Source organism: Strongylocentrotus purpuratus, unplaced genomic scaffold, assembly GCF_000002235.5.
Source record: "Strongylocentrotus purpuratus isolate Spur 01 unplaced genomic scaffold, Spur_5.0 spur5_scaffold_7, whole genome shotgun sequence".
NCBI classification, from domain to species: Eukaryota; Metazoa; Echinodermata; class Echinoidea; order Camarodonta; family Strongylocentrotidae; genus Strongylocentrotus; species Strongylocentrotus purpuratus.
The window spans coordinates 29,050,409-29,074,873 of NW_022145613.1; the positions used below are offsets into that span (position 1 = coordinate 29,050,409).

A 24,465-nucleotide genomic window follows, 5' to 3' on the forward strand; every position below is an offset into this window, starting at 1 on the left:
CACTACAGTGGTGTCGACTGAGGTCAATGGACTCGAGAGAGGGCGTAAGTTAAATGCAGTGACATAGTGAGTTGCAGCGTACAGAGGGAGGCGAGAGAAATACGAACATATGTTTCATCACTTTAAATCGGTGCATGGGCGTGTTAAAGGTAATATATACCTAATTGGTGTGTGCAGGGTTTTAAATTGTATGTTATGACAGTCTCTGCAATTATCAAAGTGCATTTATAGTGAAGACATCACGTTAAGTATTCGTTCACAATGAAAGGTAAGTTGGTAGCTCGCTAAATATGAAGATAAACTTTTCAGTTTCCTTACGCGATCAACCAAGTACTGACTGGACATACATCACAATCGTTGTGTTATCATAACCTTTACCTATTTATATTTGATTTTGGACGGCTTTTCTACTGTAGAAAAGCCGTTAAAACAGATTAATGTTTTACAGTGTTGTTTTTTCAGAAAAAAGGAATTTATTTACAAAGAAAAAGCATATCCATACTCCGCAGACTCAATTCTGACACATACACGTAATTCCGTAATGATTTGAGCCTTGCCTAACTTTATCAGTCCTTGTAAGTCAGTTGTCAAAAGCCGCTGGGCCAAAACTGCAGTATTCATATTTTTTGCGTTTCAGACCCTCTGTCTGTTATGCATTCAGACTGGAAAGTGTTTGCCATTGTCAGACTAGCCATTGATAGGTTCAGAAGGCGATTGAACGAGTTGACACAACGTGGGCACACGTGATTGCCACATCTAATGAATATGTACGACCTTGCTGATAGGCGCGTAGGAGGGGTGAAAGTGTTTACCTCACTGATAAATACATACACACCCCTGCATGACCTATTTATTTAAGGCGATAACTCTCAACCGTGATCACTGTTTAGTTTTAGACATTGTGCACAGAAATAGAGTTGCGTACTTATATCATTCGGTCCCGTGGCATAGCGTGAATGAAGGGGGTGGGGTGCAAGAGGTGGTCCATGTGACTTATCAATGGGAGTGGAGGGGGGGGGCACGTGCCTCCCGTTACCCTCTTGTAGATACGCCTTTGATGTGAACAAATTGAAATAATGTAACAAACTGCAATATAGGGATGGTAAGTATCGCAGAAATTTGAAAAATAGATGGCATAAAGAAGTTGCTTCTCCATTATTTGTTCTTATCAATCCTTGATCTTCTTGGAATATCTGCGAAATATTATATTAAAAACATTTTAATGATACAGAGTATAAAAGAGAGTATGCCACTGATTCAATAAATGCGTTGATAAAATGTTCATCTGAAATGAAATTTTAATTTTCTTGAAAATACAGATTCATTTGTTATTTTGGTATTAGTTTGTTCATGGCACAAACAGGAAAATGTGACGCTTGAAACAATACCTGCATGTCTCTTGGTCAAAATGTGTAACCCACGACTAATCTCAACCACAATCAATACTCAACACAAGGTAATTCTAAAATGACACTTTATTTGAGAAATTAAATTATGTTGCCTCTGACACAGTACCGTTGTGACTGTATGTTAATTAGGAGGGGTTGGGTACTATTTTCATTAATGTTGATAATGTTGACAAGTTGATAAGATCATGACAGGGAAGTTGAGAGACGTGGAAATAGAGACGTGGTGGAGGGAATTAAATAAATGTTACAAATAGACAGAAAATAAATAAACTTGGTATCAGGAAGGAAAGAATGTAGGCTATATCAGGAAGAAAGAGAGAGAAAGAGAGAGAGGGAGAGAGAGAAGGGGGAAGGGGAGCAAATTGTAACACAGATGACATGGAAAGAATTTTAAACCAAGAAGAAGAAAAATAGAAGGAGGAAAGGCACACTAAAAAGCATCGTGCAGTTAAAATATTTCGATAATATTCACATTGTACGATTTACTCTAATGGATCCGCGTAGTCTACTAACATGACTAAAACATTGTTCTTGTATAAATCTGTCATGAGAACTGATCAAATGTGCTTCGTTATTTGGTCCTAACTTCTGATTAATGTTTTGTTTGACAAAAAACAAACATTCATTTTGTAATTAGGGGAAAATAAGTTGAACGTATTTTTTTTGTCAGAAGAAGATGGGTTAAACGTAAATGGAATTAAGCTGATCCGCCCTTCCCCTCTTTCTCTCTCTCTCTCTCTCTCTCTCTCTCTCTCTCTCTCTCTCTCTCTCTCTCTCTCTCTCTCTCTCTCTATATATATATATATATATCTCTCTCTCTCAATTATAACCGCTCTGCTAGGAAATTGCGAAAGCTTATGCAAAAACAAAATCATCCATACTCCGGTTGGAGTACTCTCAGTTGGAGTTGCTCCCTCTACGTTGGTTGGTACATTGTATCTTCACTGAGAGTAACTTCGGAGAATGACCCTGTTTTGTAATCTGAGGCGGTCATCTTGAAACGAGAAGAACACTCCGTTATCAACTTGACGTATCACTTGAAATCAAGAAGTCCACTTTAACCCGACGTGGTATGGAACAAAAAGGAGCTACGGGTGGGAGGACTTGACAAAGATTACGATTTTCGAGAGGCAAGAACTTAAACGATTCCATTATTGTCCCTTAATACACTTGGGTTTTGTAAACCCTCTCCAGAAGGCACATCCTATGAAGGCAATGAACGAGATAAACTATAAGAGAGGTACATCTGTGGGTTTGCTTTCTTCAATTTTTTACATGACTGATGTTTCATTGGATTACTTTCATTTTTTTCTACATTCAGTCTTCGCTTCTCTTTTTATTCCCAATTCTATCTCTCTTTCTGTTTGTCTACATGTATCATTGTGTCACTGCGTGCCCTGTCCTCTCCTACTGTCTTGTATTACGCAAGTTTGTTTAGCTTGTGCGTCTTTGGTGTTCATCATGTACATATTTGTCTTAAATATAACGGTATCATCATCATTATCGACGCCGTTGTCGTCGTCGTCGTCATCATTACCACCACCACCACCATTACCATCATAATCATTAATATCATCGTCATCGCCGTCATCATCATCATCATCATCATCATCACCATCATCATGTCTGCGTAATTGTTATACTATTCCTTTGGCTGGCAGTTTAACTAATTATCATAGGTACAATTTTAAGTGCCCTTTGATTTCCGTATCGTTTTTCATTCCTGATATGTCATTTTGTGCAGGTTTATTTCTTCGTCTTATCTGTTTCCCCATCCCTTACTTCAACGATAACTAGAGTCCACGAATTTAATACAATGAACCAAATTAAATAAATCTTTGCAAAGGGACAAAAGAGAGACCACAAAACATTTCAGTTCAGCAGGTTATATTAAAATAATCTTTAATGTATACATTATCAATATATTACAACTGTCAGAATCAGAGAAAATGAAACACTTTCAGGATAACATCATTTTCTCAAATCACATCGAAAAACTTCAGCCCAACACAATATACAATTTGTGTGCAATTCTATCAACAGAGGTATAACCATGTGACTGAACGTCTAGTATTATGTCACATCACATAAACAAATTTGAAGCATTTGAAATGCTTTCATATGTATACTACTGACATGAATATGAATTGAACGCGAACATCAAAGTAAATCGAATAAATAAATTGAATAGAAATTTGTTTGACGAATACTGACAAGCGTTGAGAAACAAAACTAACTTTGCATAATATTTAGCATTATTTCCGAGATTCATTATGGCATTAGCATTTCAAATTACGTCAAATCCAGCTCCGCAGTATGACCTATCGTCATAAGGGGATAAGGGGGGTATATAATTGTACAATAATTCGGATCCGTAAAAGTGCGATAACATAATCATTGTAAAGCTTTACTTTAAATTCATTATACCAATAAAGTTCATAACCTTACACGATTTGCAACGTGAAATAAATGTTATAATATGATTAATCATACAAAATACAATTCCAGATCTTAATAGCGTCAGAATCCTCATACACTTTTACCCTTTGTGGCAAAACACTTGTATTATGCCTCATAAGTATAATGCTCATTTAACCAATACATTTGGATTGAGATAGGATTAAAAAAAAAAGTGAAATACCAAAATATGAAATGATTCAATTTCTCTCCCTAAAAGTATGCGATGAATTATAAAATGGATATAATATCCAAGAATCACCATCGCATCACTTCAAAATACATAATATATTGTGAGAGAGATATGTGTTCGTTTACAGACAGTAAGAACCTACTGACTCTTTATAAAAGACGTCGTATGATAGGAAGACAGTCATTAACGTGGCATTCTATGATGCCAAGGGCGCTAAATGAATGAATTAAGAAGCGGTCAATATTTACTGTTTTGTTAATTCTACCAATGTTACACACGTTAAACATTATTGACAAGGAAATGCTCTTAACTCTAAGATCCAGAAGGGCACTTGATCTGATGGGCGTGTCCACTCAGAGGTCTTAACGACTTTCTAATCATAATTATCATTGTCATATATATTAGCCATTACAAATGGATGAACGCTCTTCTTGTTTTTACTAGCTGATTGTAAATGTTATCATTCGGTAGTAAAAATGACCTGCAAAGGTTCTCGAAGATAATTTGTTTTATGTTACACATAAGTGGAGCCAATATTCTCCAGATAAATTCCCTTTACTTTTCCTGGGTATGATGACATGGTAATAGATCACAGACGTACGATATTAATTCGAACCCGTAATGAAATTTGAATCCGAATTTATAAACATGTTCCCGGCAAAAAGATGCAGACAAATTGTTTTCGTCATAGTTTTAAGAACTGTTTTGATTTTGTTCGAAGTAATAATTATCACTTACAAAAATAAGGGCGATGTCTTGACTGAAGTGTTTTGCGTAGATGCAGCCTTAACATAGTCCTAAATTTCAAAATTGGATATCATCAAGCATATACATAATCGTCTACGTATTCATTCACAGATTTCTGCCCAGTAGACGAACAATTATTTGGAGAAGGACAAAAAAAGAAGAAGAAAAAACAAATCTTTCCAACTCGCTGAAAGCTGTATAATTATAATAGAATAACATCTAGTCATACCCCCATGTGGTACAAGTCTACGTAACAAAGACGGAATTGTCTATTCTACTTTGAGCTCTCGTGACGTCATGATAATGAAAGCCAAGCTGTAAAATACAGATATACATCTGTATAACGAATTAGGACAATGAGGATGATATATGTACAGAATTCAAAGAAGAGGTAGCTTTATAAAAATCTTGCTTTGTACATTTCTGGACATTTGACAGAAGTATAACAACCACTACGAAAGCGACGCATCTAAAATGAAAGTCTTTTTCTGTTTACTGTCGTCATAGCCGTAATAAATATATTCTCTCACTCTCTCCATAACTCATTTCACGCGAAACAACATTATACCGTACTTGTTATAATTAATTACATCAGCATTAGCACCATCCTGAATAATGCAATTTCCGACAAATATCTCGCATAGAAGTAAATACTGAATCGTTTCTGAACCAATTGCATTTAATTACGATTGACGCCGCCCTCCGCGGTGCCAGTGCGCCATGAAAAAGCACAACAGAGTGTTAAATCTTCTTTGAGTGAATATTTTTTTTTAACACAACAAATAGTAAAGCGATGACCACTCTTTCTGCCACATTGAAAAACAACATGTTACTGTTCGATTCCTCAATATTTTTAGTTGTACAAATGTGGCGAATTTGTAGTGTAATATTTAACTATTTTCGGGCGCGGGGGGGGGGGGGGGGTTGAATAGTCAAAAGGAATTAAAAATTAATACAAATCACCACCTAAATGTGTTGCAAGACAGGTTATGTGAAGACTACTTGAATATTTCGTGAATTAAATGTATAAACTTAAAACCAAATAAAATAAAAATAGTATATTGCACATATATGGCATGGGAGGTATAATTCTGGTTTAAGAGGCCCATATTGTCATACAATGTTAGTTAGGGTAAAATAAGGTCAAAATCCGGAGAAAAAATATATAGCCAACCATTTTTGTTGTCACTAGGAGGCAAAGCTTGTGTAAGATGGTTCTACTCTATGAAAGATATCAAATGAACGATTAAAGGTAAAGACCAGTATTGGAAACGCCCCAATTTCAAAAAATGAAATGGAAGCTCTCATTACCAATCATGTGAAAGAATATGTTTTGACTAATACATGATGATAAAAAATTTGCCAGGAAACCGCCTACTAATTCATATATTTGGTAAATTTGTTTCTCTCATGGATGGTCTGTGAGAGATATAGGGTAGTCCCATATACATCTTTCTGTGTATAGTGCTTGTAACTTTACGAAGAATGGGCCAAATTTCTTATCATTTTGATGATTCCAGAACCTTGCAGATGCTAGATGCTAGATGATCAACCTTTTCTGATCGATTCCACAACGTTTCTTTCACAATGCAATCGCATGACCATAACTGGTCTTTACCTTTAAGATGAATGACAGGAGTTATTACAACAAAACCGAGTGACACATTAATCGAAGTAAAACATTTAACAGCACTCCTCCCACATTCCTTACAATATCCGAAAACGTAATACATGTACTTTGATGTGAATACAGAACATTCTGCTTTCGAAAATCATTTGAAAATAAGTTATATGTCATTTAACTACAAGAAAAATAGAAGTAAGTTTAATAAATAGTACCCGTAGGCTAAACTTGACACCATTACAGTCACCAACGTCGTTTAGTATTCGGTTGTAGTTATAACACTTTGCCCCTTTCCACATAAAATAAAACAAATATGTTGACTTTTAATTGCTTTGAAAGTGGTCCTGATTGTGTAAGATTTAAACCAAAATACAAATAACAAGAAACTGTACTTCTGTCATTTAAAGAATAGCACATTCTAAAATTCTGTCTATGAGGAAAAGAAAACAAAATATGATGCAAACGCTGGGTGTTTTGTGAAAAAATACTTCTTGCAGTTCCTTCTATCATTTAAACATAACATAACGACGCTAATGTGAGGGTGCATGGACGGAGCATTCTTAACACAGCTTCTACGATCATGTCTCACGAAATCGCAGTCATATCGTAATGGCATTGCAGTGGCATCGTAGTGGACCTTGCGAACGGGTTGGTGATGATTAAGTTCAACGCCGTGTGCGAAGGGTTCTGCTCTTAGACCCCGGTAGGTGGCGCTGTGCATGTTTCGGCATGGATCACCCTTGAGTTCCACTCATGCGACATCGTGATTTGAGACCCATGTTGTAGCGTAGCAGGGTCGCAGTTCGAACTCCCTTCTGGCAGCCATTGATGCAGATACAGACCGAGTCAAAACACAGCATCATACTTTGTATTCACTCTCATGACATATCTATGTGAAAGAAAAAGAAATATAGCAAAAGCAAATTGTTAATTGCAGGATACTTTGAATTATGAAATGGATAACATTTTGATAAAATAAATTCAAATAACTCTGTATGTTCCCTTTCAAATGAGAGAATGTAGATAGGTGAAAAACAATCATTACAGTCTGAAAATATTGAATAACATTGAATGTGAACAAACTCCATAGGATTCTTTCTTTAAGAATGTACCTGCTAAACATATTGTGTAATATGTATGATAAGGTGCGTCTAGTAAAATAAGAAGAATATGTATTAATGAAACCCTCCCCTGATACGCAACCTACACTACAACATACGTGTACAACATCCTATTTCGTTTCAAATGCTTTACAGACAACTTGGAAGACGTTGAATGATGACGTCATATTACTCACCAGTGCACAATGCATTCTGGGTGTAGTTGAGCTCAACGCCCTGCCTACGGCATTCCCGGATGTAGGCCGACTCGGCCTCGCACGAACATAGTTTATCTTCGGGGCATTCGCACATATCTGTTAAACAGGACCTGGGATAAAAAGAAAAACAGAGTCAAAATATAACTACCATATCAACATGGAGATGTAGAACACAGCATGTTAACAAATTCACATATCATTTGATTACATATAATATAAGTATTTACCAGAGACCATTTACATTCGTTGACATATGTTGACATGTCATTATGCATGTATAACCAGGGCAAGATCCCAAATTACTTTTACAGAGATCTTATGAATGAAAAAGTTGTGACATTGATTTTAACTGATACCCTACATAATATATAATTTGATTGAAGATTACAAATTAGCATTTAGTTTTGTCCTCTGATGTTACTGATGAGTTCCTTCTAGTTTTCAATATTCTAGTGAATGAGAACGCGAGAGCGAAACTGGAATAAAAATGGGTGGAAAAACCATAAAATGATAGGAAAGAAGGGGCGAGAAGAAACAGACAAAAGATAAAGGGAGAAAGAAAAACAGAAAAAGGTATACTGGTATAATATTTCAGACTTACCTATAATACACCCATAGATCGACTACACCGTGACAGGCCTGTAACTTCATGGACTTTATATTCCGGCACGACCTCTGCGCCCTCCTCCTTGCAACGCTGTCGTCCCAACACGAATACTTTAATGCTTTCGTAACGCTCTGATCACAAAATTTATTTCCACCAACTCTCCATGATTCTCCAAACGTCCTTACTTCATTTGTAAACTCGCCTTTAAGAGTTCTTAAATCATCGTGACGGTCACCATTGTAGTTGCCACACAGACCACACATTTTGCTCTTGTACTGAGGCGGGACTGAGAGTTCCACAAAGCTGTCCCCGTCCCATGAAAGAATTATACCTGTAAAGGAAAATCGGTTTAAAAATATGGTTTTAAAAAATGGTTAAACGATTATATTCTGTAAAATTAGTTTGTTGCTACGTAGAAACTAAAAAGAAAGTCTTTGACCCAATTTCAGTGGGCTGTTTGTAGAAACCTAGGTAGAATCGGTTATCCATTATTGGCCTCCGATATATTATAGCCTCTCATTAGCCCCTGTTCTCTCTCAATTTGAAAAACAGTTAAATAAAAAGATTTAGTGCTCCTCGTTCTCAAAAATATGTTTAACATGCCGAAATTCGCGAAAAAGTTCAAAGACCAGTACGGTAGGGTGACACCCGCCATGATACATGTTAACTCCACATTCCACCATTGTTTGTTACTGCAGATATTTAATAAGCTACAAACTGTTCTAGTGATGGTTACCTTTACATATAGAATGAACTTGTCAGAGTATCTTACCTATATTTGTATCTACGATGACGTTATAACTATCCCTGTATATCCTAAACACCGAATCGACGCTGTACGGAACCGTGATCGTTTCCCTGTCGACGCGGACGACGTAGTCCTGGAGCAGCGTGATCGAGTGCTTCCCGAGGGTCAGAAAGACGGTCTTCGTCCATGAGAACGATTTGGTGTTGCGGCCATCGTTGCGCACTCTGACCCGGAAGTCGTTGGTACTGCAGTCGGCCGCGAGAAGATACTTGCAGCGGCCCTGGAAGTTGAAGAGTCGACCATCGAAAGAGCGGTAGTGGGGATCACCGAAAACTGTGCAGACTCCATTTTCTGAAGAGAATGAAGAAACAAGAACCAGATATGAATGACTAGAAACAGATAGAAACAAACAGAAACAGAGGGGAAAATCCCGACAGAATTGGACATCTAGATAGAGTAGTCGAGACGCGAATGGTCAAACATAAGAAACTTATCCGTGTCAATTAACATGACAGGATCATCTTATCGGTGTATGATTATGACTAAACGTTAACCTAAATTGTATGGACAGCAGTGTTTTTTAAGATGCAGTTTATCATTGGTCATATTTAATGCAAAATTAACAAATTATGATTCAATTATCAAGATGTGTAATTTCTAGGTTTTCCACTTTTGTTTGGTTAAAGTGAGAAGTTTCTCCTCGAATGTTTCAAAAAGAGCAACACCCCCCTCTTCAGAAATGGGAAAAATAACACAATTCATGTCTCGACCAATTCATGTATCGACAGTTCTAATTTTTAGTCTCATTATGGCATCAACAACGCCAAATCCCTCGACCAGGGGATAAATAAATATGTGAGCTTTACCCGATCAACTATTAGAACAACTTAAGGGTTTCAAGCGTATTTTGTGTCATTATAGACTGCGGAAAGTCCGGTTAAATAAGTTCAAATTCAATTCAATCGCTATAAATAGGGTTTAAAGTTCAACTTCGGGACATCCTTGCATGCATGCAATTGAAAGACCTCATAAATTGAAATTAAATTAGCATCAGAGACTCTTTGAAATATGAATCATCGTCAGATACAATCGGTGAATTGCAAATTTTTATTGTTCAAGTTCTAAATAACTCGTAATGGATGCAGCAAATGGTTTCGTCAAGTCACAATATCCGCGACCTAGTTATCATGACAAAAACACCGCACGCTCAATATAAGTCAACTCGAGTTTCCGAACTTATCCACTATCAGGTAATCATGAATTGCCGGTTTATAAGGGGGCCCAGTTTGATGGGTAAGATTTAAACAGTTATCTAGCACGATCAAAGGGAGGGATATTCGGAGGTAATCAGGCGAAACACGAACCACAATATTGCCTTTTCTTCGTGGGACGGTCGTAAAACCAAGCCCCCAATATTCAACCAGCTCCACTGGCGCTGCCTGCCTTTTGTTGCAATTCTTGTGTTTCCAGAATTTGGCCCTTGTCGATCTTCTTCAATCTTTTATCATATTAGTCGATAAAATATTTTGGGGGTCTATACTTATTTCCATCTATTCCCCGCCCAATCCCCACCTTCCCTTAGCCATATCCCACCTCAGTCCCCGCCTAGATCTCTTAGTTCATGCTTAAAATGGCGGATCTCCCGTTTAGTTGCAGCTGAATGTAATATTACAGCATTATCTGGTTTAATGAGAATGTTATTGTTGTTGTTGTTTTTGTTGTTGTTGTTTTCTTTTTCAAAGCATGAGCATTATCATTTTAAGTCTTAGGTGTACTGTGTTATAATCTGGTATGAAATGTTGTTCTCTTTAAGCCGTTAATCATGAAACTATGAATACGCAATGCATTCGTTACAAAACGCCTAAATACGTTCTCCTTCGTATTTTGGCGTCGCATCACCTAAACCGTCACCTATAGTTTAACAAAACACTTTAAACATGCCAAGACTCCATTTGCCTAGACTGTGTGCATAAATAGTAGGAGCTTATAATAGTGAATTATGAAAATGTACAATTATGAGACTGCAGATAACAAACAATGATTGTACTGTTGGATAAATTGTGTAAACTGTTTCCTTGTTATATTTACTATCTACACTGTACCTTCATTATCCACGTGTCCAAATTCGTTAATTTCCAAGCTAGCAGAACAATGTCCACACAAGAAACCGGCATCTTCTCATGTTTTGTTAACCCAAATTTAAAGGAAAAGATAACAATTTTCTTTAACAAATTGTTGAATTTTGTGAACAACGCTCCGCTCTATATCGAATAATTCCGACTCTAAATTCACACAATAAGCACGAAATACCATAAAGGATAACTTTGCGATTGCAATCTATTGGTATATAAAGCCATCAAATAACTGTCTGTCATGGAAGTGATAAGACTTGTGTTCGTCACACAAGCGATAAATTACTTTATTTCTCATCTTGCATTGAGTCGAGTCACATTCTGATCATTCTGCTTGATAAGGCACTCAAAACCCGCCATTATCTCTCATAATTGGCGGTTTTTGTCCAAATTTATCGCACCGTGAACACCAGTGAATAGCACATTTTCTCGCCTGCCAAACAAGCAAAAGATGGATGACGGATGCTTATAGATTGAAATCGTTGTTTTGTGCCAAAAAGTCCGAAACTTGATAAAATATTTGCTCACTGCGATGTTATCGGCATTCCATTTTCAATTCAGAACCGCATTTTTCCCCACTTCTAAAATCTACCTTGTGGTTTTCGAGTGGTGTTCCCCATACTCCCATAGTCTGTGGACGTACAATGAAACCTCTAGAGTTACAACCCGCCTGCTATCATGTCCTTTGTACGACTTGACATTGATAAATTCGGTGCCCATGGCAAGATATTTATGAATGAAGTCCATTTTCTTCTCCGCTGTACGTGCCTACCAACATACGACCTTGGATAAAAAAAAAGTTCACCTAAGATACTTAAAGTTACAGTGAATCGCTCATTGTTCAAAGATAAACACTCTTTTAAAGTTAAACGGGTACTTTGTGACTTTCGGGGGGAATGTTCAGATATGCCCTACAGGCGGGCAGGATATGGTTGTGTTGGTGAATATGTTTCATAAAGGAACCAGGACGGGCATGACTTCATAAGGAGGGTCTACTGAATCGTATATCTGAGTAGCTCATCCCATATAGACAATTTTCATGACGAGACTTGTAGATGTAAGCAGAGTTTTTTTTTTTTTTTACTAAACTATCTAAACAGCGGAGGAGAAGGGATATTGCTATATAGAAGGATGATTACAAGATGAAGAATGTTAAAACAGAATGATTAAATTAGTATGACAAGATGTATCACAAAGAGACTAGCATACTACTGTATTTCAACTGATCGATTTGTGGCTCTTTCTTGTTAGAATAGTGAGGCAATACTATTTAATCTCTATTCGATGTATGGTTGCACCACAAGGAGAATAAATAGTGCTTACAATCATCAGATAGTCGTTGCTATATCAGGCACGCCTTAGGTAAGCTCTGTGGTTGACAGGACTGATGTTTGTGTAAGAAATGTGTGGACATTTTGAATACCTCTGGAATGGCATGAGCTTACATTGTATGGACGCAAAGGCGTACAAATAACATATACAGTTGAATTTAAAGTCACGAATATGACGCACAGTTTACGTAAATTAAAATGATGTTATTTCATCAAGAGGAATATTAAATGTCACTTACTTTCTATGCACTGCGGGCAACAATCTCCATCCAACGTCTTCAGTTCAAAATTCTGAGTAGAAAAAAGGTAAACAGGAAACTGTACATTCTGAATTCCATACAGTTCCGCATGTTTTCACATCAACATTATCATATACATTGGCACGTAAATACTCGGAGTTTGATCGGGAAAACAATATATGAGATGTATAATTGCATATTAAATATTGAGTTTTTGAAAGAAAACTAATTAACATAATATTTATTTAGTTATCGTGACTACAAAATAACCCATATGCGTGTCACTTTAAATAACCCTGTAAAATTAATCTCGAAGTTTGTATTTCAAAGTACAGATTATGAATTGATATCGAATTCTATAAGCAAATATTGCATAAATAAACACGCACATTGATAATTAAGATTAATCAAATCAATAATTTTGAATTTATATATATATATATATATATATATATATATATATATATATATATATATATAGTATTTTGGGTAATTGAAATACTAATATATATCTAATTTATTCATTATGTATCACTTTATACGATTCTATATCCGAGTCTTCGTTTGCATGATATAACAGTATAGCACCGCTTATTTTCACAACAGAAAGTCTTCGTTATAAACTAATTTTCAGCTTCATAATTGATACAATAGTCATTAGTTGTTGAATAATGTACCATCAATGCTTTCACCCGTTTAACTCACTAAGGTGGATCGGTTTGAATTGTTAATCAATACACCTTGCCACGCTTTAACGGAAGACTTGTCCATTTCAAAACAATTCCATGGCACTAATCAAAACAACACATTCTTCAAAGAAGACATTGTACTATTGTTTCGGGAATGTGGCGCGCTAAATGCCTTTATTTGAAATCGGGGATTAAGAAATGAGACCCCCTACAGCTCCCAACGACGCCAAATAAAATTGATTGCACAGTATTTGTGCATTACTGGCAAAAGAATATTGACTTTATTGTACCAAGAAGATGGAGGAAAGGAGTTTTTATCCTATAAAAGGAACATGGATCGGTAGGAAGATTGTCTTTAGTGTATATCAAGGCTATGTTAGCTGGTAACGAGGGGCGTCGCGAAAATAAATAAAAACGTATCTAATGATATATCTTCTTCCATGATCACAAAGATTAAAAGAGCAGCGCATCATTGATACATCTTTCCAAACAGTTTCTGCAATCACGTGATACAAAACACTAAATTGTATTATCAGTTCAGCTTTAGCTGAGCTACTTGGGCGCTAGCTCGAGCATTCAAGGAATTTCTTCCTGCATGTGTGGTGTAGATTTACCACACTTGGATGAAGAGAGGCAGATGTGGATCAATGTCTTGCCAAAGACGTTGGCAGAAAATTCGAACCACAACGATATGCCCAATAACTTGAATAAAATCCAGTGCGTGATCTTTTCATAGACCATATGCCACCTCTTTTAAGAGATTCATTTACTAACGCAACTGTTATTACATAACCTATAAGAACAAAATAAGGAAATGTTCTAGACAATCAGCAAGATAATCGTTACATATGAGACTCTCGACTTTTCTCTCAATAAATTCGATCATAAAAAAATGTCCAATATATCATCCTGATATGATTCATTATTGTCGACTTGGAGAGCGTCACCGTTTAATTTCTTTAACGTCTTAATGTTTACAATCGAACGCTATTTCAACATTGTTTAAGTGTCGCCCTAAGCGATACAGGAGACAATGCCCACAACATCGATCCTTTTGTAATGGCTGATTGACCATGTTACGCCAGTGAGCAATGCTTGGTTTCACATTATGGACTTTATATTATTGAAGATGTTCACTCGCCGGTGGGTGACTTGAGCTACTTAATGATGTCATTCGGTGTCAAATCATCGTCAATAAAATCTATTTTGTTATTAAAGTCAATGACAGAACCTCCTACTCCCAAGCATTCTGCTTCTATGCTCATTCTAAGAAAGGCAATAGTGACATAATACCTTTCGATTTCGTCAGTACTGAAGTAGGGAAGTACATTCAAACCTTTCTGATAAGGTCACCCACAGGAAACAGAACAAGTGGCCACTGCATACATGTGGCCTTTATAGACAGACAATGCAACGCGCATTTCGCTCTAGAGGGAGATGAAATGCATAGTCACGATAGACATTTGACCTTTATAGAGAGGTGGCCACTAAGACAGGTTTATCTGTAAGTGAGACTAAAGACGGGTGGATATAGAGGGTACAACTAACAGATGCCCCTTAAAAAGCACGTGAGCTTAAGGGTCAGAAGAAGAAGAAAAAAACGTGATGAAGAAATTACAATCAACAAAAATGCTCATCACAAAGTACTTAAAGAGTTGTGCCACCCTTCTCATTTTTAAATACAGAATCCTGGATATGCCGCTGATGTAGAGTGCTATATAACTCTAGCTGCTGCGAATATAGTTGCCAGCAGCAACTTGTCTGCACTTGCCGGTGGTTTCCGGGAAGGAAAGTGAGGTCCCCTGTACTCTGAGATGGACGTAACTGTAAGAGCTTCAGAACACGCTTCAATCAACCCTTAGTCAAGGTCATGTGATGATTCATTCAAAGACACAAACATGAACTTTGCTTTACGATGCCCTTTCATCACTTTGCTATCCTTTTCCTAGCTACCCGAATATAGATACACTATCTCCTGCCCCTAATACTCGAGATGTCATCTGTTGACGTAGCTATGATGGCTGCGTCAGCGGCTCGTGATGTCTTTGACGCGCAATTTTGAGAGTGACACCGTACGAAACCTCTGTGCAATATCAACTGCAACCCTCACGTTAAGTTATTGACGCATTGATTAATTTCTGTTACAGGATTGTTGAGGGGGATAATAACGCAATCGAAATGTAGCTTTATGTGCAACGGCCTTTCTTAAAGATCTGGCGTATCCGTCAATTGCATGGATACCATTTCTCAAAAGTTTACACACTAGGTATTTTACATTAAAGATTGACCTATCATTCGATGAATCAATACGGTATAGAGACTAATCGCCTTGATTAGTGTCCGGGAACGGTATTTCAAAGGGGTAATGGATTTTTCTGTTCACGCCTATGGTTTTAAACGTGTGCATCTCCTTCATTAAATTTTCTTCGAAGTCTTTAAACAATCAAAGGGGATTAACTGACAGATTAGCCTTTCTTGGCACTGGGTCAGATTCCTTCATGGCCGACAAATTTACCCCCTTCTTAAAAGTGTCTTAAGAAAACGTTTCAAACTCGGTAAAATATATGAATCTTTTGAACTAGAACAGCAGATAGGGAATACGAAATGCTTTAAGATGTATACGCAACTAGCATGGCATCTAGTTTGCATTTAAATGAAAATGTATCTTCCATAAATAAGTGTTGACAAAAATATGTTTCCATCACTTCCCTCTTTCAAACTCAAGATTTATTCTCGTCAAAGACCACTAAGTTGTCTCGTTCATCCGTCCCTCATTTCAAGTGAAATTACAATTCATTTTATTATTGTGCAATATTTTTTGTTCTGTTAACGCTTTACAATATCTGCTACTGCATCAAAACATCGGCTATACTCAACATTTTCATTTTCTTTTTTTACAATCTCTTATATCACTCTCGAAGACTCCGAGGTTTTACTTTGATCTAGATCGATGAATAGCTGACCCAGAATCGTCACGAGAGGTGACATCTACAATCGTCTTACGTACACCTGATCGGAGCAGACGATTCTATCGCGCCAAAACGTCCACTAGGTTTTGCACGTGCTTTCATGCCTGACCACTACGATGTCCTTAATTAATACCCATTACCCCCTTAAACCAATCAGACACACTTTTGGGTGTTCGCGTATCAGTAAAGTGTACCGGTCACATGACACCCATATCGATAACTATAAATGAAACAGGGCCATTTAACTTAAAAAGTTATTATTAGTTTCAATTCTCCAAATTTAATCGCATCTCTTTCAGATCAATTGTAACTTACAACGAATGGTAACTTACTATTTAATTCAGAAAATATAATATAGTATTTGGTAAGATACGATTAGTTTGAGCAAGATTAGATACTACGATAGATTTTTACGATTGATTGCAAGTCGAATTTTTTGTTACAGGGCCAAGGTATAGTGTTGTGGTTTAGTGGATAAATCACCGGACTGCAGATCACAAGGCACGTGCCAAAGCACTGACGTTCACTTGCAAGACATTAATCTTCATTTGCCACTCTCCACCGGTATTCCCTACATGCCGTGTGCGCCCAAATCGCAGACCTGGGGTAGTATTGGAGGGTCTATAACACATCGAGTGGTGGACTGATTATGCGCTATACAACAGATACTGTATCATTAATATGAACAAACTTTTTAATCGTTTGGTTATGGTCATCGTCAATTGGTCAGGTGTGCCCGGAACTTAAATGGTCGTTGGAATTGGCAAGATGAAGGGTGTAAACGTGGTTCCGCATGGCATCGCCATGTGGTTGAATACCGCAGCTATTAACAAGCGGAAATCGAATAATCGATACATAGTTTTGTTTAATCGAGTGAAATGGATGAGTGAATCCAAGGTCCCTGGCTAGTCCCGAGACCGAGGAAACACGAAAACTTTATTCTTCTTGTTTCCATGTTGGCATTGATTAGGTGGTAGGAATGCTTTGCATGGTAAAACCTCAGGGTCACAAAGTTTTGCTTAAAAGCCGTTAATTGCCAAGGGATTTGAAGGATTAGGAACATCTCTATATTTAGTAATTAGAAAGCGTTCCTTGACCTAACATCAATATTTCTTATTTCGAAATAGATTGAAACTATTGATAGACTCATGTACGCTAAAGATTTATCATTGACATGCCAGGAATCTTAAATGTATTTCAAATCATCTGTTCATGCATGCGAATTGTTGTTATCTGCTTTGAAAACAACCAAACAAACTAAGCAAAGTAATCTCTCTCGCTTTCACGGACTGTCTGTCTCTCTCCAACCACCCCTTCCCATTTCTCTCTCCACCCATATTCACCGTCTTCCCCTGTTTCATGACAATAGATCACCAATCACCATCTATTGTTATTCTGGGAGTGCATTTCCACCCTCTCTTTGTCCGGGATCCGACTTCCAATTCCAACTTATCGAAAACTCTAACTGATCCACGGGAAGTTACCTCTGCCAAATCTTAATGCAATTTCCACACTATTTCTATTGACAGCTGGCTTCGCTGTAGTGCATGAAATGAGATACGAGGTAGAGATGATAAGATATTTGACAATGCCCTTTTCCATAAGGAAATGACTAAGGAGGAATACTCCGTCCTACTTTAAGAGGCTGACAACCCCCCCCCCCCCCCCTTCCCATTCCCTTTCTTATTCCTCAGATAATCATATTATTGCTTAACTATCCTATAAAGAATACTCCGGTAATAACCTCTAATAAAGATCGTGGATAGTATCTTCCCAAAAGAACAGCATGCGAAAACGGTGAATGATAAAGCATTTTTTTTTGTTTTATGTACACCTTATTAGGAGTCAAATTTACCCGCGAGGTACCTCTTAACGCCGAAATGGCGTCAACCAACTTCCATTGAAATACCGTTACATCGTAATTTCTTGATCTGTGAGCAAATGTTCCTATTGTGTGTTTTTTCCAGCAACGTTAAAAGACAGGCGATGTTCAGACGCATGTTAATACATGATTTAATATTTTGCAAATCTCATTTTTTCCCTTCAGGATAAATACTTTTATTGTAGTGTTTGAACTAAAGCAGGACATGCTGCCTTACCGATTCACATTGAAGATTCATGCGACACTCTTCCACCCTGCATTGTACAATTCCGCTGTTGCAGCTGCAAGATTCACACACAGATTGGTGCCATACGTCACCATCCTGCATATAAAAATAAAATAAAGTGGTGAAAAATGGAACTCGGTACAATCCGCGTTATCGATGACACATAGAGATATTTTACAAAAATGGTATAATGTGTATAGCTATGCTTTTACAGAATTTGCAACATGTGTTAATGAAGATGAGGAAACTGTGATTTTTAATTCATACATAACTTTCAAATTCAGATTAACTATAAGTCATTCATGACAAAAGAAGAACAAGGAGAAAGAGAAGAATGAGAAAAGGATAAGGATGATGAAGAAGAAGACATTGGAGAAAGATAAGAAGAAGAAGAAGAAGAAGAAGGAGAAGGATAAGAAGAAGAAGAGGTAGAAGAAGAAGAAGAAGAAGAAGAAGAAGAAGAAGAAAAAGAAGAAGAAGAAAAAGGAGAAGAAGAAGAAGAAAAGCAATAAGTATAGGAAGAAGAAGAGCATAACACAGAAAAAGAAGAAGAAGAAGAAGAAGAAGAAGAAGAAGAAGAAGAAGAAGAAGAAGAAAAAGAAGAAAAAGAAGAATAAGAAAAGGAATAAGTATAGGAAGAAAAAGAGGATGACACAGAAAAAAAGAAGAAGAAGAAGGAGAAAAAAAAAAGAAGTAGAAGATGATGAAACAGAAGAAAAAAAGAAGATGAAGAAGAAGGGGGAGAAGGAAAATGTCCTACCTGATAATTGGTCCCGTTGACGTCACACACTAAAGGTTCACAGCGCGGACAGCAATCGTCATCTCCCTGTACGATATTGCCCGACGGACAGTTTAATGCCGAAGGACAGGTTTCCCTGTGACACATCACTGTTGACTCCTAGAAATGACATTTTTTTTGTGGAGAAAAAAATAATTATTATTAAATCGTAGCTCATGATTTTAAAGAAGACTGATTGGTCAACAACAAATCAATACAAAAAAAGAATTGAATCCCAATAACTTTCATCATTCTAAAAGCACATTTCACGGGTATGGTACAAATCCACATTTATTATCCTGCATTATTGTGTGCAGAAAAAATATATATCAACAGAAAAACACTGCCGAAATTGGAAAGGGTGTGTAAATGAGGTAAATAGAAACACAGCGGTTAATGAGGGGGGAGGGGTATGATAAGATATATGTTGGCTAAGGAGGAAGCAATAGCCCTTGCGGGTAATAATAACAACAATAACCATTTTATCATCCGCTTCTAATATTCCATTCTACCTCTTTCTGCGCCTCTTTTTCGTATAATTATCCCTCAAACGACCATTGCCTCAGAAGTACACTGTTCATATACAATGTATTCCTTAGCAATAAGGTATACACATCTGTAGTGTCAAATAATTATTTCATCTTCAACGCCTTGACACCGAAGTAGGTTAAGATTTCAAGGTATTTTCAAGGGATTTAGAACAACTCAATGCATCTGGTTCGATATGTCGGGCCAAAGGGGCCTCTCGATTCTGAAACCAGTAGCAGCTTCCGCTCTGCTTTACACTTCTTCCTCGAAAACTCTTTCCCCAGAAGACAAAAGACGATGAGTGATATGATCTTGCTCCGAGCGAAAGAACTATACTGTAATCGAAGACAGGATCTGTGTTCTAGCTGGCTGGCTCAAGCTATTGTTTCTAACATATAAATGTGTTATATATATCGGTCATCAACCTTCTGCGGGGGCAGCGAAAAGTGTACATGAGTGACAGGATGTGTTATGGGCAACACTTGTTTCGAACAGGAATTTCGTTCCAGATACAAAATGTCCAGTCAGTGACAATTTCGTCAGGGCAGCATCCTTGTGTTTAAACTTGGACTTAAGAAATGGTCAATAAACAATAATTAAGTACACTTTCGATCACCTCATGACAAAAGGAGGTCAGTGTAAGTGTTGGGTGAGATGGAAATTATTAGTTTTTGAGAGGTGCAACAACTTTCTTGAACACGTTGAAGGTTTCTTTTATGAAAAATGAAATAAAAATGAGTAAATAATTTCCTGGCATTTCGGTCAAAGATAGCAGGATGGGTGTTCATTTGTATGTTTTAATGTTGGAAAAATGCCTCTCCTCAGCCAAAATGAAATACAAAAGTATATAAAACTATCATTGTAGTGTTCCGTATTCTGTTTAGGTTATTGTTTTGCATTTTGTTTGTCTGTTTTCCTTTCATTTCTTTTCAAAACGTTATACATCATTGAGCTAATGATGACTGTCGTTACAATAATTGTAGTATGCTGTAGTCAATCGTGTTATTGTTTCATATCTTCTTTATTAAATACTTCATCCTTATACTTTCATTTGCATTTTCAAAAGAATCGAGATTAAGCGATGAACTCGATCTCCACAAATCCACATAGGCCTATACGGTTAACCTTTGCAGCGACATGAATTAGTTAACAGACACCCTCGGCAGGTTGCAACCTAATCCAGCGCCTATATACTTAATCCAATATAATCCCTCGACATTTCCTACTTTCTAGGTCAAGACCGAGGTCATAATTCCGATGAAGAATTTGAAGAAGAGTGCATGGGAGTTTTTGACATAACTAACCTCATAAAAAAGGGTTATTATCATTACTTTTATTATCATCATCATTGCTATCAATATCATCATTTAATAATTTTGCCTTGTTATCATTGTTGTCATTGTTTTTCTTCGTAATCTACTTCTTCTCTTCCTCTTCCTCTTCCCCTCCTTCTTTAACCTAATACGTAAACAGTCCATTTGTAACATTATGAAACTGTAACCCGGATTGACACCAAATTGAACTTATAATATCATTGCTAGAACAATCATGAAATTCTGTATCAATCTTCACATACACACGAACACGCCCCTTCCCCACACACACACAAATATAAACACACGGTTTGTTCTCATTAAACATATGATTTCACCAAAAGTAGGATAAAGCTGTTACTTGTCCTCGATACCTAATAGATAATTTCATCATCTCGCACGGAGGATGAGATATGAGTGCGATAACCGGTTACGGCGAAATCCCAGCTTCCCAAATAGTCACCGCTTGACGAAAAATGGTTTCCTCGGCGGGTAATTAAAATGTTAATTAGAAAAGGAAAAGAATCATTAGGGAGAAGGAAAAAGGAAACAGGTTGTTGGGGATCCCTCGTATACTTACCAAACAGACGCACTTGGTGCACTTGTCTTTGAAGACAGTCTGTCCTGCGTCAAAGATGTTGTTCCGGAAGAGGCACCTGTCCCCGAGATCGAAGACTTTTCTTTGAGCTGTTAAAGAGTGAACAGTGGAATAGGTGAAAGAACGAAGTGGAAGATAACGATCATGATGGTATAGGACCATGAAGAAGATATTTAAAATACATCAGATTATGTGGTATGCGATTTATACACAAAGAGTGGTAAAATTCCTTCACTGGAGACCCATGTTATCCCATGTAAAATGGTGAAAGATGTTGTAGTATTTGTTTTAATCTAAAGGTGATGTACATGGTCAGCCACCTCTACGGACATTGTGAACAAAGAGGACAATGTTCCAACTGTCCATATGCCCGATATATTCCCACACTTATTTTAACATGTTGAATCACACCAGTCATTCTAGATCATTACATATCTAGCTACCACAAATAATACAACTTACCGACACATTTTGGGCAGCATTGCCCCTCCGGTGTTTCGACTTGGTATTCAGGGCAAGATAGGACGGGGCAGGTTTGTTTGGAACAAGTGACTCTTCCATTCTGCAGATAGAGAGGAGGAGAGAAACGTAGCCAGATAGATAGATAGATAGAAAGATAAATAGATAGATAGGTAGGTAGATAGAAAGAAAAGCATGAAAGAGAGAGGGGGCAGATCGGAGGAGAGAAGAAATTAGAAGATAAAACAGATGTTACATTTACTTCAAAAAAGAATTTTAAATTACGAAAGCTCTCTACAGAAAGTAAGTTAATTCAGTCTAATATCACTATGTATTGAGCAATGTTAAAGTTATGAACTGATGAACTCTTGCTAAATAACTGCTGATGGAATTGGATCGGATAGCGTGGACAATATACGTGGTCTTCGTCGTCGAACACGTAACTCTGTCATTGGATAAGTGGTTTTTACAATGGGAAATAAACTGAAATGGAAAGGGCACGAAATGATTAAAATCAAGGTGGTAAATTGGCAATGTCATGATAATCAGTTGGATTTTTTTTTAAATGCTTACTTCACAGACGCATGCCGTGCACGGATCAGAATCACGGTAAAACTTTTCACCCTCAGCTCGCTGCCTTCCATCTACAGAACAACCTGGGATGCAAACAAATTAAGAAAATAAAACGATAAGGAAGAAGATGTATAAGAAGGAGTTGGGATGGGTGGTAAAGGGAAGGGAAGAAGGAGAAGAAGGAGAAGAAGAAGGAGAAGAAGGAGAAGGAGGAGAAGGAGAAGGACGAAGGGAAGAGGAAGAAGGAGAAATAGACGACGAAGAAGAAGAAGAATGAGAAGAAAAAGGAGAAAAGGAGAAGAAGGACGAGGAGGAATAAGAAGTGGTGAAAATAAATGTAAGAGAAAGAGAGAGGGGAGACGGATGGGGAATAAATAAGAAAGAAAATAGGGAAAGAGAGAGACAGAGAGAGAGAGAGAGAGAGAGAGGGGGGGATAAGTAAAGCGAGAGAGAGAGAGAGACAGAGACAAAGACAGATAGAGATGGTTGAAGAAAGAATAGTGAGACAAAGGAGATTAGACAATAGATACTGAAGAATTGAAACGGTGGTAATAAAAGGAGGGTAGACTGGTGTATTCATATACGGTCAGTATATATTTTGCCTGTGGTTACAATCTATTTCAGTTATTTATATAATTATCATTTCTATATTTGTTTTTCATTTATTCCATAGTTTTAGAGTATTTGGTGGTTGGTCCAGGGTCCCATCCAGTTCACTTGCCTTCACCAGAGCAGATCGATTCGAGAAATATGGGATGATTGTCAAAACATGGTTTGCTTGGTTGCGGCTCGTTCCACCCGCATTATCCAGGTTTTTCTGAACCAGTCGGGTGGAGCCGTATACAAGCATGACTTTCAAAAGAAATTCCCAGCGATTGACGGCGACTCGACTGACTATGCGCCGGGTTGGCGCGGGGGCACCACCATTTACACAGCCATAGCCTCGATATTCCCTTTTCAAATTGTAATTTGTAATGTACCTTGGAAGCTAACCTCAATTTGTTTTCCCATTCAGTAATTGGGTTTTCCATTCTGCCTTTTTGAGATGATTTTAAACAATGCGAGTGCAATATCGAAGGGCTTTCACGGAGATTTAGCTTTTAATGCGCCTTTAAGCCCGAGACACACCGGGCCACGCACGGCATACTGATTATTAATGCGTGCGTGTCAACATCGAATTCATAGATTCTTAGATGCAATTCATCATCCTCTTCAAACGCAAGATGTCAGTTTATTCATGGAGAACTATTGTTCCATCTTAATCCCTCGTAATATTTCTTTATCATTTTCCATTCCTTTCTCCCCCTATTTCCCAGAGCACGGTTTGAAAATGGAAACGGAAAGTAAACAAAGCGAGGTCCGCTATATGCTATCAGGCAGTCGATATGAAAATGTTCCCCTGCAAAAGGCATAATGCTGATGTGTCATTATCATATAATCTATTCAAAAATTTCACCACTTAACAATCTGGCGCCATACAGTTGGCGTGTTCATTATGATGTATAATGCAGTGCCTTCCCCAAATACAAATTTGGACGCATTCGAGATTTAAATAGCGAGTAAACGACACGCGATTCCATTCATGAGGCGGGCTCAAATTGTGTTTTCATAAATCGTACATTTACCCCGCCAATATCTACAAATT

General features: G+C 37.4%; 1 protein-coding gene across 1 annotated transcript in view; it reads right to left on the reverse strand.

Annotated features, from left to right (window-relative positions):
* Positions 1-6,337: 6,337 nt before the first annotated feature.
* The window catches only part of LOC583098 (BMP-binding endothelial regulator protein), a gene marked incomplete at its 5' end in the record, with an annotated part of 32,503 nt that continues 14,375 nt past the window's right edge, over positions 6,338-24,465 (reverse strand). Inside the window, 10 exons of the mRNA XM_030974510.1 lie at positions 6,338-7,319; positions 7,728-7,858; positions 8,350-8,686; positions 9,128-9,454; positions 12,806-12,857; positions 18,563-18,667; positions 19,332-19,469; positions 21,771-21,877; positions 22,251-22,350; positions 22,821-22,903. Of these exons, the coding sequence (XP_030830370.1) occupies positions 7,309-7,319; positions 7,728-7,858; positions 8,350-8,686; positions 9,128-9,454; positions 12,806-12,857; positions 18,563-18,667; positions 19,332-19,469; positions 21,771-21,877; positions 22,251-22,350; positions 22,821-22,903 (1,391 nt within the window). The remainder of the gene's footprint in view (positions 7,320-7,727; positions 7,859-8,349; positions 8,687-9,127; positions 9,455-12,805; positions 12,858-18,562; positions 18,668-19,331; positions 19,470-21,770; positions 21,878-22,250; positions 22,351-22,820; positions 22,904-24,465) is intronic.